Source organism: Salarias fasciatus, chromosome 12 (genome assembly GCF_902148845.1).
Source record: "Salarias fasciatus chromosome 12, fSalaFa1.1, whole genome shotgun sequence".
Lineage (NCBI taxonomy): Eukaryota > Metazoa > Chordata > Actinopteri > Blenniiformes > Blenniidae > Salarias > Salarias fasciatus.
In genome coordinates this window covers 24821809-24837604 of record NC_043756.1, presented here as the reverse complement: position 1 = coordinate 24837604, position 15796 = coordinate 24821809, and the positions used below count along the sequence as shown (strand labels likewise).

Sequence of the window (15796 nt, the reverse complement as noted above, 5' to 3'; positions counted from 1 at the left end):
TTGAAGGCGCGTGGTGGAGAGCTGACGGAGGCTGACTGGACTCCAGATCAACGCAGCTACAGGGCGCTTGGAGGGAATCCCCACAACGCAGACGGGAAGCAAGTTATCAGAGACGTCAGCAGAGTTCCCCACTCGCCGTGTGTGCTTGAGTGTGTAACGCCTCTAATGGTTTGCTTTCAGTGGAATTTCCTGTCGGGGGACACTGAAAAGACGAGAGGTCACACTTTCAAAACAAATTAGTCTAACTAGTGGAGTTTTTTTGTTTTTTGTTCTAATTGGAAACATGTTGGAGTAGAGAAACGTGAAAGTCAGTGTATGAGAAAACAACCTGGCCCACCAGAAGTGCGTCGGTCATCTGACGGTGGAGCCAGACACCAGCAGACCTGAACCTGATCCAAGCCACAGAACGGGCCAGGGCAGGTTCTGGATCACACAGACCGCCCCCTTTACTCTGGGAAGGCATCAAGGCAATGATGCTTTTTCATTCTCCGCCACTACTGCTCACTACCAAGTCCAGCGACGTTTTCATACGGTCGTGTTCTTCACTCCGTTGACGCGTAAACAAACTCACAACGTGCAACGAAACAAGTCCTGAAACACTTCAGAATCACTTTATAGGAGGGGAAAAGTGTTTGGCAGGTCTGGTCAGGGCCCTAACCAACAAAAAAAAACAAAGACAACCCTAACAAGGGCTCATCGGCACCCCAATGGATGAGCTGGGAACTTCAGTTCACCGTCAGCAGAGTGTGTGTGTGTGTGTGTGTGTGTGTGCTCTCCCATCAGTAAACTGTGAGCGTCCAGCCAGCTTCATCAGCTGCTGTGTTCTGCTGAGGCGTGTCCAAGGCTCTGTTTATCAGCTCCACCTGTTCAGCTTCCTGTCGGCTCTAATCTCTGCTCCTCCAGCCTGAGGCCTGTTTCTGCATGTAGACAAGCTGCTGAAGGTCAGACTGAGCGCTGACCATCTGGAACATTTCAGCAGCTCTGGATATCTCCTGAAGCTCCAGTTCACAACCCAAACAGCTCAGAGTCAGTCAGTCCACCTCAGAACGTGTTTGGGTCAAATAAACATGTTCGTGGACATTCGACCAGTGAGTTCTGTGTTCGGATGAGTCCAGTTAAGAGATGTGTGGTTCTGGGGCGGCAAGGTACTACGTTTAGGGTTAGGGTTAGCTGAAGCCCCACATCATATCGAATTTACTCCCAATTTGGTACCACAGGCCAGATCTTCTAAGGCAACTCCCTCCATCAGTGGTTTATACAGACTTACAAAAGAATACCTCTATGAATAAGCAAAAGTGATAAACAGCTATTTGTAAAACTAGAAAGAAATCGTTTTAATTGATCAAGTGGTTTGGGCTTCAGTTTGTAATCTCATTTTAGAAACATTTCCAGCAGGAGCAGTTGAAGCTTTCATCCTGTTTAGAGGGATGAGCCACATTCTCCAGAGTTTTCCCCATCGACTGAGAATCTGGTAAATAGTCACGTCGACACCTTTGTCCGTCTTGATCCCTCTTCCTGACTTCTTTGGTTTTATCATTTCAAGGAATAAAATTAGGCATTGCTTTACGGCTGTATCAATGTAAGCTTTTCCATTTGAACAGTTTATTTAATTTTAATAGAGGCTGGAAGAGAACGTCAGCGAGCCAAGTGAGATTCCGCCAAGTCCACATGCTGCTGCAGTCTGGACGTCTCCAGCATCAACCGACTCAAAGGAAACCATTTAAAAGACGAAGAATAAAAAAATGTCTTTATTCTATACACATCTCAAAGCACTAATAAAAAAAAATAAATTAACATCTTTCTGTCTGCAGGAGTATTGGGAGGTTTATCTGAGACTGTAGCGCCACCTGCTGTCACACTGAAACCTCAGCAGTACTGTACTCCTAACCAGACCCTAACAACTAAATATAACTTATATTAATGTAACCTTTAATTTAACAGAGATTATTTTTAGCAGAATTCTTAGGCCGTCTCAGCTCTTCCTGTTGGACGACATCTCAAGGCTGTCTTTTTGGATTCATCGCTCTGATGTGTGGCTCTGGCTTCAATGGATCTGATTGGTCCGAGCAATTTCCTGTCCTGGATGGCGTCCTGGATGTGATTGGTCAGAGCTGCTTCCTGTCCCGGATGGCGTCCTGGATGTGATTGGTCAGAGCTGCTTCCTGTCCCGGATGGCGTCCTGGATCTGTCGGTTGAGCTCGGAGATGATCCAGTCCTCGTGGCTGTACACGCCAGTCCTCAGCAGCGTGTCTCGCTCCTCCAGCAGGCGGCTCAGGTGCTCCTCTGCACTCTCAGTGAGACCTGGGCTGGGGGCGGGGCCAGACACGTTGGGGGCGGGGTCAGATACAACAGGGGGAGGGGCTAATGTCTCCTCCTGCTGTTTTAATCTGTAAAGTAACAATAACACACATATAACATACTTATTAGAGGAGATGCATTGTGAACGACGACATGATGAGGGCTTCAACGTTCTGGGACATTCTAGTATTTTTCCAATTGGCTCTTAAACTTTCACAAAACCAGTATTTTGAGTGCTGATGGAGGTGACGTAGCGTCAGAGGTTGTTCGGCAGCAATTTGCAGCATTTTGTGTGTCCTTTAAAATAGTGGTAATTTTTTATTTTAAAGGTGCATTAAGGAGTTTTTCAACTTTAAAAATACTTATTTTCTTCCATACATATGTTACAAATATTCAATGATGTGTAGAATGTTCATTGCAAGTACCGCTAACAGCGCTAAATTGACACTTGAAAGTTAGTCCCAGTCCGGCAATTTGTATTTCTTGGGGAGAATTTGAGAGGATGTGACGTAATGCAACCTCCTGCTGGCCTGACTTATTTATCTTTCGTTTTGTCCACCATTACTCCACCAGATGCTTAGCAAGCAACAACTGAGCAGGATGGATGGATCTTCCAGAAAGTAAGAAAAGATCGGCTTCTAGCACTGCCACAACTCCAGCACAGAGCCCACCAGGCAAAAGAAACTTACATTTTACTCGAGCGCTGCTAAAAGAGTGAGGAAGGAGTTCCCCTCTTCCGTGCACATACATGGACGCAAGCCACAGACACGAGCGTTTCACTAAGCTGCAGTTACACCCAAGGCCTGCAGGGGCCGTTGTTTCGCATGAAACGTCCAAACTCCTTAATGCACCTTTAACTTCAAGTTTACGTCACCAAGTTCAACAGGAGCTGATATTTTCTCTGCTTGATGGGCCACATCATCTGACAGGCTGTCTATATTCTAATAGGAATCAGAAACTGCATGTGCTGTCTGTGTTTTTATTTCTATTAAAGAAGGAACCAAAAACCTTTACTGGGATCACAGTGAAACATCCTGAGACAGACACACAGACACAGCAAAATGGGACGTTCAGAACTTCAGTTCCTGAAACAGGGTGTTGTGGTTCTGTGTTGAATCGTAGGGTTTGTGTAAAGCTTCTGAACTGGAAAAGCAGTTTGGGGTCACAGTGTTGAATTAGGAAGAGTGAGACAGACGGATTCAAACATGGCTTCAGGAGCTTCACGGTGTTGATCTTTGTATCATTTTCATGGAAACTCCTGCTCCTCCTGATGAAGAAAGGTTTGAACACTGGGCCTCTCATTAAACCACACAGATGTTCTGGTGGATGAATGGCAGACACGCAGCGATGGCTGACCTATTGAGCTGGTTCCTGATGCCGTCCAGCTCCTGTCGGTCCTGCCGGACCGCCTCCTTCTCCTCTGCTGCCAGGTACCGCAGCCTCATGGCCTCCAGCTCCTCCTGCTGCTTCTTCAGCCTCGTCATGGCGTTCTCCTGCTCACGCTGCACACATACACGCACACAGTAAGACGTCATGTCGGAGAGGGCCAGTGGGGCTGAAGCAAACTGTTCACACCCATCAGTCCAGACTTTAGGAACAAAATGAGATGTTCCCATGATTTCTAGCGTTGAGCCCCGAGCCCCTGATCATTCAATCAGACCCACACAGACAAATTCTTTGAAATAAACCTCTGACCCTGCTGCTGAAATGTGTGCAGCCACCAGCCAAGAAGCCTTTTTTTCTAATTACACTGCGCGCAGTTCAGTGATAAATTTGTCTGCTTTCACATTTTCTTGAAACCCCCCTGAGGAAATCGCTGCTGGACCTTGAGAGAATTCACACGCAAACCAACAACAACACAGTGAGAACCGAAAGGAAAGCTCCCAAAGCCGTCACACGGTCGTATTTCTCTCAGCTGCTCGCCACACCGGCCTCAGACTTTCCAAACTGAGCGGTAACGCCGCTCACTTCCAGCCACGCCGCCACCGATCCAGAGACAAGCAAACGCGCCGGCATGGGCACAGAGCTGTTCATCGTCAGAACCCTGACCAACTGCTCTCCAGAACCTACCTGCCAGGTTCTCCAGCCTTCCAGTGAGAACCAACATCACGGCCGTTCCACCTTCTGTCGTGCTGCCGGTGACTCTGAACACCGTCATGTGAACCGACACCCGAAATACAAAGAAAGTTTTGGCATTTTCACCTGAAATCACCGTGTGGAGCAGCTCTGAGGCTTCAGTACTTCACAGCGTCACCTACTGAAATGTAAATATCGTTATCGCTGTTCTGTAGGCGCTTTGGTCAGACGGTGAAAATGGAAGTGATGTGGCGGCTGGAATCTGTCTGTGTGCCAGTGATAGAGAGCAGAACAAGCAGCCCACTGATTCTGGATGGGAAAACCAACATTTTCACATTGTGCACACAGAAAGCTTCCATTTTCACACGCCTGATCACCTCCACATACACACAGCAGTGTGTTGACACAGGCCCAGCTCTCTGAGGACCATTAGCAGTCTGCATTACAGGCTGTTTTAAGGCTAATTACTAAGAAAACAAACAGGCTAAACATTTTCTCCACTGCCGGCTGCCAAGGACAATCTCAGGCCGAGTACTGAAACAATTCGAGTACAAGGTGATACCGAGGCCCCGGCGGTGGGGGGTGGAAGAAAAGAGGCGCAACCAGAAAATCCTGAGTCTGTGAAGCAGAAATTTCTCACTGATGCCATAAATCTCCCATCAGAGTGCCTGAACAGAAAGCTGTCCAAACGCAAACTTATTATAAACTGATTTTTCAACCAGCGTTAGTATCGCCACACATCCGCAGTTACAGACACACCGACTGTAAAAACAACTCCAGTATAGATTCAGCAGAAAAGTCTGGAGTGTGAGCAGGTTTTTCTAGCATCTCAGTATTTCTCACAGCACACCGTAATGACAATCCACCCTGGTGGTCTGTCCATATGAACGTCGGTGTTCTCCATTGTTCATGTTTAGAGTGAAAACCCATCGTTGTGGAGTTTCCGTTTCAGAAAACGGACTTTACAGAGCAGCGTTTTGAAAACGATGTCCATTCACGACAAAAGGGTTGAAACAGTGCAAACGCTGTATTGTTCATGGAACCACACACACGCAGTAGAGAACAAAACACTGAACAGAATGATCCAAGCTGCATTTCCACTCTCATAATCCGACTTGGCCTCCGAGTTGGCTGGCAGCGGAAAGGCCTCTGAATGAGGGAGTCAGACATCAGAAAGCAGGTCCACAGGCTCTCTTTCAGCAGTGGGTCAAACATTTTCCCAGGATCACCTGGAAGGTTCCTCCAGAAGCTTCTCTGATATACACCTGTTTGTCTTTCAGAGGTTTTTTATTTTATTTCTTGGTGCTTTGGATAAAAGCCACCGTCTGCAAACACATGGAAAATACATCAGGAGCACTAAACTATTCTCTGTAATCCCTTGTTTGTTCAAGAAAAACGTATGAAACTGTGTGACCCCGGCCGTCTGGAGCAACAACCCTTCATAATATTCTAGGAATGACCAGTGGGAACGATCGGAGCGCCTCCACTGAGACCAGTGAGGGTGAAATTCCCTCAGACGACACGTTGCATCTGCGAACTGACAGGGATTGTTAAACAAACACAGTGACGGCAGCGTCAAGGAGCTGAGCTTCGTGATCACGTGACCTCCGAGAGCAGGACACGGTGGAGGAGAAACGCCGTCCTGCTCCTCTATAACAATCAAACAGGCTTTTATGGCTCTAGATGAATTTTATGAAGTGGAAAGAGGTAAAAATGCCTCCTTAGGTTAAAAAGGTTGGAGTCTTTTGTGACCATAACTGTATAAACATGAGATTTACAGATAATATGGCATTAATGTGAGAAACTCGTCTCCAAGCTTCTTTGACGCTTATTAAAAAAAAAAAAAAAAAAACTCTAGTAAAAATACAGTATGGACACACTCTTTGTTGAGAAAATTCCAGTTTTCCTCTGCACCGCTCGGTGAGCTGACCTTTTTCTTCACCTTTAAAAATAGCATATTTACCTCCTGGACTCAGCACTTTAATCTCTTTGTCCCAATATTATTGCTTTGAAAAACCAACTTAAGCTCCTTGTCCCAATATTTTGAATTGAGAGAGAGCGAGGCTGCCTCTCTGATCTAATACCTCAGCCCCGCGCCGACCGCCTGCACCTCGCCGCTGGAAAAGCACATTATTCCTCACACAAGAATTTTTATGATCTGACTTGAGCTAAACAGCACGCCATGTGAGGCGCTGAGAGGAGAGAATAAATAGGCGAGGAAAACCAAACAAGCTTTAAAAAGCGTCCAGACGAACAGCCGTGTAAACACTGGCTTGATATTCCAGAAAGAAAAAAAAAAAGAGCGAGAGTGTGACATCTGAACGGTGAGCGCCCGATCGGCTTATTGCTCAAAGCTGTGATTAATGGGCGGGGGGGGGGGGGCAAAACTGGGCAGAGGAACCCCCTTTAGGGCAGCATCAATCCCTCACTGTTTTCTTTACAATGATGTGGCACAAAATGAGACATAAAGGGATGGAGGGAGAGGCGTGGAAGGAGGTGGGAAAACCAACAGAGGGAGCGAAGGAATGAATAAAAGCTCAAGACACGAGCAACACGACCAAGAGGGAGGAGGGAAGGCTTTCTTTCAGGAGACGTTTCCACTGAAAACATGTGGCGTTCACACGGCAACGCTCCGAGAACGATGTTGGTTTACACAGAAACAGCAGAGATGCTGAAAAATATAGGTGCAACGGTCCGGGTAGTCCAAGTAGCCGGTTTAGCTTCGGGTTCACAGTGTGTTTGGTGCGTACAGAGTTTGTGTTTCTTTGTTGAACAGCACACAACACACACACAGACACAGTAATCAGTCCCTCCAGGAAGTTTGAATGCTACAATTTCAATAATTAATTTCAATTAAACCAATCTCTGTCAATTCTGCGGGACCTTGCAAATTTGTCCGATCACAACTTGACAACACTGCAAGTCTCCAGAAGGTGTCATTGCCTCCATTTTACAGTCGGAGTGTTTCCAGAAAGAGGCGCTCTCAGTGGCTCCCATCACCACCGCCATGTAAACGGGTCCTGAGCAGCAGGGAGTGACGGGCAAGAGGAAACCAAGAGGACGAAATAAGAGCGAGCAGAAAAGAAAGAGAGAGAAAGCTGGAGGGAGGAGGGAGCAGCTTTCCCAGCTGCTTCATGTCAGCAACAATTATTAGTTTGTCAGATCGCCTCTGTGTATGTTTACATTGGTCTTAGTCTGAGTAAAGCTCCACTTAGTGCTCTGCGTGTGCGTGTGTGTGTGTGTGTGTGTGTGTGTGTGTGTGTGTGTGTGTGTCATTTGCCAGCTTTTGCCTGAGATATGAATTGCAGGCTTGTGAAGCGGGCTTGTCGTGTGACTGTGTGTAAACTGACATTTCCTTCAGTGAGCCAATCTGGAAACTCAGAGTTAATCACTGGCTGTGGGCTTTAGAGGCAGCTGAAGGTCTGATGGATCGCAGCGTGGAGGAGAACGTTCATGGAGCTTTCCCGTGAGGTGGTACCGAAAAGGAGAGTCACCTTTATAACAACACCGACTCAAAACAGCAGAGATAGCCCGGTCTTCATCAAATCTAAATTTTAAATGAGTTTGTCTGAAAGTTGCCTGAACTTCCCGGTCTCTGTACCGCGGTCAGGTTCTCCTCTCTGTTCATGCCCCTCCTGTAAAACCCCTCTAACCTCCCCCGGGAACGGCTGAGCTGCGGTCAGCGGCGGCTGCAGGATGGACGTACCTGTTTAAATCTGGCCAGCTCCTTCAGAGCTCGACCCCACTGCTGCTTGTAGTGAAGCTTGGACTTGGTGGTGGACTCCAGCTTCCTCTCCAGCTCCACCTGAGACCACCCACAGAAAGGCTCGTGTTGGAGGAAGTGGTTAGATCGTGTCACCATACAGGGTCTTACTGGGGGGGCATCATGTACACAGACTCAGAGAGGTTTTACTTGTGACTTACAAGTGTCTGAAAACATGGAACGGTTGTGGAGGAGGAACATCTTTTATTAAGTTGAGGAGCCTGAAGATCTGGAAACGCTGCCAGATTTCATTACATCTGTCAGGCAGACTGAATAGAACTGATTCCAGCCCCTTAGGGAACAGCGGTTGGGAACCATCCACAACTTGTCTTTCTGGGATTTTCTCTGTTTTATCACCGAAGTGAAAAGGCAGAAAGTCTCCTCTGAGCCTGGTTCTGCAGAAAGTGGAGTGGACTCACAGAGAAAGTAAAGGATGAACAACGGTCAGCTGTACCTTCTCCAGAGTGAGCAGATTGACGTCAGCCTGCAGCCGGACCTCAGGCCTGCTGCTCTGCTGCTCTCTGTACAGGGAAAACTCTTTCTCTAGCTGCTTGTACCGACACTCGCCATCTGCAATCTGCACAACACACACACACACACACACACAGGTTAGCCCGGCCCGGGGACGAGGTGTTGGCATCCCGCACGGCGCCGCCTCCACCTGCTGCAGCAGCCGGCCTCGCTCCTCCTCCAGCAGCTGCACTTTGTCCCTCTCCAGCGCCACCCGGTGGTCACACTGCTGCTGCAGCCGCCTGCTGCTCTCCTGCAGCTCCCTCTGGGAGAGCTGGTGCTCAGCCTGCAGCTCCCTCTGCAGCCTGCGGGTCTGACAGTTCAGAGACGAGCCGTCAGCGGGTTGTTGCTGCTGGACCGAGCCCGGACAGCAGCAGGAGCTTCAGGACTGAAGACACACACACCTCTTCCCACAAAGGCTGGGAGGAGGTGGAACTTACTAATTAACATGTGTTCCCTCCAGAGTAGATTAATTTAAGTCCCTGTAAGAATAAGTGCTTTAAAAGTCTTCAGCTGATTCAAAGTGCTGCAGTGAGAGATCTGACAGGAACAAGAGAGATTAGCTTCTCTTCAGTTCTTCCTATAGAGTTCTTCCTTTCCTCCATCTCCTCTACTTCCTCATGAGGAATTGTTTTTTTTCTCAGTAAAGGTCTCAAATTGAATGAAGTACTTGGTGCTACAAAAACAAAGTAGAATCCCATGTACCTTAATAGATTGTTAGGATGAATAAACATCCTGCTTTTCATGGTTCAGGCTCTTGATGGATTCATGCTTTTTAGAATATATCAAAACGGAGATATAGGAATAAGGCACTTAAATTAAAATGAGCCTACATGTGCAGTTTGAGAGGCCAGAATCCAGTCCTGGAATTGAACCTGGGTCCTGATCTGGTGAGGTGAAGTGGTCAGTTTGCGTCGTACCTCCAGCTCGGCCTCAGCCAGCAGCTTCTCCCTCCTCTCCAGGTCGGACAGAGTCTTCTGAAGCCGTTCCTCCAGCAGGCCGTACTCCACCTCCTACAAACACAAAACACACGGGAGGATGAGACGAGTGTGTGAGAGAGAGTGTGTGTGTGTGTGTGTGTGTGTGGCCTGTCCACCTTCTTCTTCATCACTGCCTCTCTCTCCCGGTCTCTCTTCCTCCACTCCTCTGCCAGTGCCTGCATGTGAGTCAGCTCCTTCTTCCTCAACTGAAACACATACATGGATGAGACACAGCACACGCACACATGCATGCATGCGCACACAGTCTGCAGAAGGCTGGAGGAAGTCAGGCTCTTAAAGTCCTCAACACAGAACGTATGCTATATAAGTTGAGAGTCAGGGGTGGGACAACAACTTGTAGTGTTGTTGTTGGTTTTCATGCATGTAGATCATTGAAGATGTTTGATTTTCACGTATCAAGTAAAAACTAAAACAAAAACTTCATTAAAAAAAAAAAAAGTCCTCAACACAGCAGTGTGTCAAAATCACAGTTTTGTTCAGGCCTGGATCACTTCTCGGAGGTCACCCCAGGTCATGTGTGTGAAGGCAGGTGAGCGGGCACCATCATGCTGCAGTACAGCAAACAGCCAGCAGGGGTCAGGATGTCCACACCAGCTCCTGTACCTGATCCTCAAACTGACTCTCCTGCTCCTCCTTCCACAGCTCCAGCTCCAGGGCTGCGTGATACTCCAGGGTCTCTCTGGGGGCCGGCGGCGGCGGCAGCACGGTGGGGTCAGCGGGGGCCTGGCCCCCCCGATGGGGAGGAGGAGGCTGCGTGTGGACCGGAGCCTCCTTCTGGAGGTGAAGGAGAGCGAGAAGCACAATAAAGCTTATCTTCACCATAACAGAGGAAATGTGTGTGTTTTAACTCTAACTTTCAGCTGATGTGTGTCTGTGTTCAACCTCTCAAGATTTCTCCAGCTGATGAGTGTCAACATATCATTATTATCATTAGTTCATCTACGACTTCTCATCTCAGATCTTCTACATTGTGTTACTGTTTTCAGGCCCACAAAGAAAAACACACACACACCTGAGATGAGTCTGACAGGATGACCTCTGGGGCTTTAACCAGTCCCAGGTCCTGCAGCGTGGCGGTGTAGCGTAGTTCTGCCACCCTCTCAGTGGGTCTGATGGACACAGACACAGACACAGACACACAGGTTAAACAGAGCCAGCACCCAGCGGCCTGCAGCGCTTCTTGTTCCCACCTGAGAGCAGAGAGCACGGGCACCACGTCCTGCTGGGTGTGTGGGCAGCCCCGCTCCGCCGTGGACCAGACCCGGCCCCCGTCAGGGCTCAACAGCCCCGACAGAGGGATGGAGGCCCGGCCCGTCAGCTGGTCTCCGCTGCCGGCGTCTCTGTGCCACAGCTCCACCACCAGGGGGACTCTAACACACAAACACAAAAACACACACACACACAAACACACGGCTCAAAGGGGGGAGTGAGGGACCAGCCGACGCCGGTCCTCCGTCGGTCCTCACCTCAGGAAGGTGTCGTGCAGCTGCTGTGGCAAGGCAGCGAAGTCAAAGGCGCAGAAGGACTGAGGCAGGAAGACCTCCGCGTTCCGCTGCAGCTCCACCGGGGGGTTGGTCATGATGGGAGCCGCGCTGCCGAAGAACCGGTACGAATACCTGAAGACCAACCATCGGCACATTGAACATGAAGCGTGATCCGGGATCAGAAACAGGAACCTGCGATGAGGCTGCGCCCCAGCACGCCTCCTTTCTAGCGCAGTCTGCCGAGAATGTTCAAACTCAAAACCCTCCATGTTTACCTGTTCCAGTGTTAATTTAAAAGCAAGAAAGAACTTGCGGAAGCTTTCTGAGTTAGACTGATTAAATGATTGATCAGGTGACCTCCTACGCTGGAGCGACTCATCCTGTCACTGATGTTTGTGGAAACAGGCTGCATGCTGAGGTGATCGAGTAGGAGCGGTGGCGAGGAGCAGACACCTGAGGGTGGCGGCGATGGGGTGAGTCAGACGGAGGCTCCTCAGGCTGCAGAGGTCCAGGGAGAAGCAGAAGTGATGTGCGGAGGAGGGGATGGACACTTTGGGAGCGGAGACGCTGAGCGACGAGGCCGCAGGAGCATCGGGCGGTTCGCTGGGAATCTGAGCGGGAACCTCCGAATCTGCGCCACAAGAGGAGAGGCACGTTCAAACACAAAAATCTAAACACTTCCATGAGACCCACGGCCGCTCAGAGCCCACCTGCCGGCGCCGCAGACTCTCCGCCGCGCTGGAGCTCTTCCAGCAGACTCTCCACCTCACTCTCTGTGTGACAGGAGGGAGGAGGACGAGGAGGGGACGCCGGCTGCCGGAGCAGAGGGGGGCTTCCAGGAGGAGACGGTGCCGGGGGGGAGCGTACCTGCGGAGCGAGCTCCTCCCTCCGCAGGAGAACGGCCACTCCCACAGTGGGCTGCTGGTCGGCGGGCAGATCGGGCTGCTGCCGCCGCCGGACGCAGTCAGGGGGCCGCAGGACGAACGCTCCCTCCACCGTTGCCGGTGCGGCGTCCAGGTGGGAGGGAGCGGCCGACAGCGGGGACAGCGGGACGTCTGCACTGCCCAGAGAGCGACTCCCGCAGCAGAGGTGGACCTGAGGACGGGACACGTCAGAGAGCGACCGCCGACCCCGCGAACGCAACGCCGTCACACGTACGCTCACCTGCAAGCCAGGCTGCCGCGACAGGAAGGCCTGGAGGACGGCCGGGCTGCTGCGGAGCCGCACCGACGCACGCTCCGGCTGGAAGTCGGGACTCAGCAGGTTGTGGAAGGGCTCGCTGGAGATGTCGTTTCCCAGCAGACAGTAGTAGAAGAAGAAGCTGTGGCCTTCAGAGGACAGCGTCAGGGAACTGGGGATGAGCTGCAGGAGCAAAGCTCATTCAGAACACTGTATTCTTCCACTTTAACAACTAGAACTTGATTCAAACGGTTTGGTTTGTTATCAACTTCAGAGATGTAGTTAGGACACTGCATACTGATGAATAATTATAACCAAAGAGCTCGACTCACAAGCACAAGTATTTATGTTAAATCAAAATATAGGCTAAAAATACTCAGGTACATAATGACCTGGAGATATTTCATACGTATATATATTCAAAACATGACTATCACTCAGATAATACAATAATGTGAATCATTAAATGTTTAGTTTAAAAATGTAAGAATCCAAATAATTCTCATTATTCTCATGAAACTCTTCAGCTTAAACATACAAGTAACATTTATTACCTTTAAAGGCCTCTGATTGCCTTGATATATAACTTAATGACCCAACAAACACACGAGCAATCCAACAATCTAGCCGGGCGACATGGTTAAAGGGCTCAGACGTGTTTACCTGTTCCAGCTTGGTGGCGAAGGCCACGGTGACCGACAGGACGAACATGTCGGAGCAGAGGTCCGCAGGTCCCACCTGGTGGTAGCCTTTGTCTGGGACCAGCACGGCCTCCAGCTTGTCTGGGAGGAGGTCAGTGACTGAGGGGGAGCCTGCAGAGGGAGGAAGCTCATATGACCGGCTGAATCGTGACAGACTGACCAATGAACTAATGATGCCACTATCGCAGCAGTCCAGACCACTCAGGATGAGACTGGTTTGCATGTGGCCCCTAAACTACAATGTGTTTGACTCCCCAGCAAGTAGACTCCTTCATATTAAATGACATTGTTCGTACTTTTCTGTTATTTAGAATTTGCAGAGCGTTGGAACCTTGAAGTGTGTGTGTGAGCAGAGCCAGATAACGTAGAAGAGGTGGCAGACCTTGTCGGGGCGGGGCTTTCCTGGCTTTGAACCGATCGGGGCTGCTTCCGGACGGCTTGGAGTCGTTCTCCAGCGCCACGGCGAGGAGGAGGCTCGGCCTCTGCTTCACATATTTACTGCTCAGCAGCGGAAACCAGCGGGGCTCCTGGAAAACATCACACCATCATCCGGTGAGAGGCTCAGCCGGCGCCGCTCAGACGCTGCAGGGTGTCGCTCGAAGAGGAAGAGGACCTGTTTGACCTCCTGGACCGAGCGCAGGTCCAGGACGATGTAGCCGACGCTCTCTCTCTTCTTGCTGACGCCATCGACAGCGAAGCAGTGAAGCTTGATTGGAGTTCTCTGCAGCCTGGGGAAAGAGCAGAAAGATGCATTAGACTGGAGGAAACCAGCTGAAAAACTATCCTCCTGCTTCCTCAGACCTGTGCTGGTGAAGCGTCCTGCGGTCCAGCTCCCAGGCCAGCTCCGTGTGGAACTGGGGCTGCTCCCTGTGCTCGGCCGGGTCCGTGGCCAGCTGCTCTCCATCAAAGCTCGCCTGAACCACCAGGCTGAGCCGAGGATTCTTGGGGAAGTGGCGTCCTGGGAAGGAGAGGAGAGACACTGGGGCTCAGCTGGTGACCTCCATCTGCACACCGCAGCCACAGGCTGACCTCCATCACGTCTCAGTGTCGCCATCAACTTCTCACTTTTATCTCATTCAAATTGAAATGTATAAATGTTCCATTTAAAGTAAACAACATTTGAATAGTTGATCCAGTTCAATCCAAGTTCGTTACCACGGTCTCCATTCACTTCAGCTGGGAAATGTTGTGCTTACACTAAGTCTTCCAAAGATTTACAGAAAATATAAGTCTACAGAAATCTTTGTTTTTCCATATCATCACACAAGAGAAACACTGTTATGTTAAAATGACACTGTTTAGATCAAAACATCATAATCTAATAGGGGAAAAATGCAGCAGCTGTTTTATTTTCACTGACGTCAACTAATCTCCCTGATAACAAACTGAAACTGAAGCGATGACATGCGAACACTTCAGAGCCAGAGTGGAGAGTCTGATAGGAACTTTGCTGAAATGAATTACTCCTGGTGCACACTTGTGTGCAGAAAAGGGCAGAAAGTGTCCTGAAGCACAGGCGATAAACTCATTTAAACCTAATACATGTAGTACGAGACTGAAGGCTCTTTTTACAATCATTTTACACGTGACCGTCTGGTTTCAGAGGACAGAACAGTCATCTCAACATTGACAGTGCCTTCTGATGGATAATACACTAAAGTATTCAAAAACCACGTCCTCTATTTGCAGGATGTATTTTTAAAAGCAACAAATGACACGAATTTGTCCTTTAAGTCTGTTCGAATCTGATTAAAACAAAAAGTGGAATCGTTCTTGGAACAGTATTTCTCTTGAGATTTGTAAATGACGTTGTGTTTATGATTTCTATACTTGTTAGATGATCGGTGTTTGAGGAAATTCTCTCTAGGTAATATTGGAAAATTAAAATCAACAAAGAATTTTCATTGTATTTTAACTATTCATCATCAAAATAAGGGACTAAATGGATCAGATAACCATGAATTTAACACTACAGATTTGAACTATATGTGAAAACTTTCCAAACTGTAACTACAGCAAAATACTACAAGAAAAAAAAAACAGTTTTGTGGAATTCTGCTTGGAGTAGTCCGCATATATTTCACCGAGAACGTTCTTCCGCAGTTGGATAGTCTTTCAAACTTACTAAAATGCAAACAATTAATTGTAAAAGTGCAGAAAAAGATGAGAAGTCAGAGTGCGAGTCACTTCAAGTCCTTTTCAGAGTGGATTTAACAGACCGAGAAACGACCTGTTAGTGCTCTCAGACAGCTGCTCCAGACATGGCACTCCGGACACCATTCCACACAGAGACTAAAAACTGTGTAACACCGAGCCAGTGTCAACACACAGTGTATAACCGCATTGATGTTAAGGCTCAGCGGGTTACCCATTTATGTGCTCACCTTCAAGGATAGACACGACGACAAGAAGTTGGTCTGTCTTCGCGGACATGTTGACATCTGTGCTGACCCAACGGAAAACTTGTCCCTGGCCTGAAAAATGTCCACGAATTGGTCGCTGAATTGGGAATAGACAGATATGAATGGTCGATATTGTGTTTACCGGGACGACCACTGTCGTTACTGCCCTTTTGTTGTCAAGCTTTGGCGCCACCCATTTTGTTTTGAAGACGGAAGTGACGTCAAGGCACCGTGGGGCGGCAAGAGCGACATGCGTCCGGTGCGGCGTGGAGGAGAAACTGCAAGCAAAGGGGGAGACGAGCGTGCGCGCGTGTCAGGGTTGCGTTTATAAAAATCAGGACAGCTTTTGGAGAATTTGGAGAAAAGAAAACGTGAAAGTAAA

The 15796-nt window shown here is 49.0% G+C and overlaps 1 protein-coding gene across 2 annotated transcripts; it reads right to left on the bottom strand.

Annotated features, from left to right (window-relative positions):
• Positions 1-1756: 1756 nt before the first annotated feature.
• On the bottom strand, positions 1757-15594 carry LOC115398098 (centrosomal protein of 120 kDa-like). 2 transcript variants are annotated; one of them, XM_030104740.1, is made up of 19 exons: positions 15397-15594; positions 13814-13970; positions 13626-13740; positions 13395-13539; positions 12975-13123; positions 12297-12494; positions 11843-12227; positions 11586-11763; positions 11115-11264; positions 10839-11018; positions 10661-10757; positions 10252-10422; positions 9744-9833; positions 9568-9660; positions 8799-8960; positions 8592-8714; positions 8081-8179; positions 3655-3800; positions 1757-2387 (listed from the first exon to the last, which is right to left on the bottom strand). In XM_030104740.1, exons 1-19 carry the CDS (start codon positions 15443-15445, stop codon positions 2150-2152), a joined length of 2925 nt encoding a protein of 974 aa, XP_029960600.1. In that variant the 5' UTR covers positions 15446-15594; the 3' UTR covers positions 1757-2149. The 2 variants fall into 2 exon arrangements, with proteins under 2 accessions (XP_029960600.1, XP_029960601.1); XM_030104741.1 differs by having other exon boundaries at positions 10252-10419.
• Positions 15595-15796: the final 202 nt, after the last annotated feature.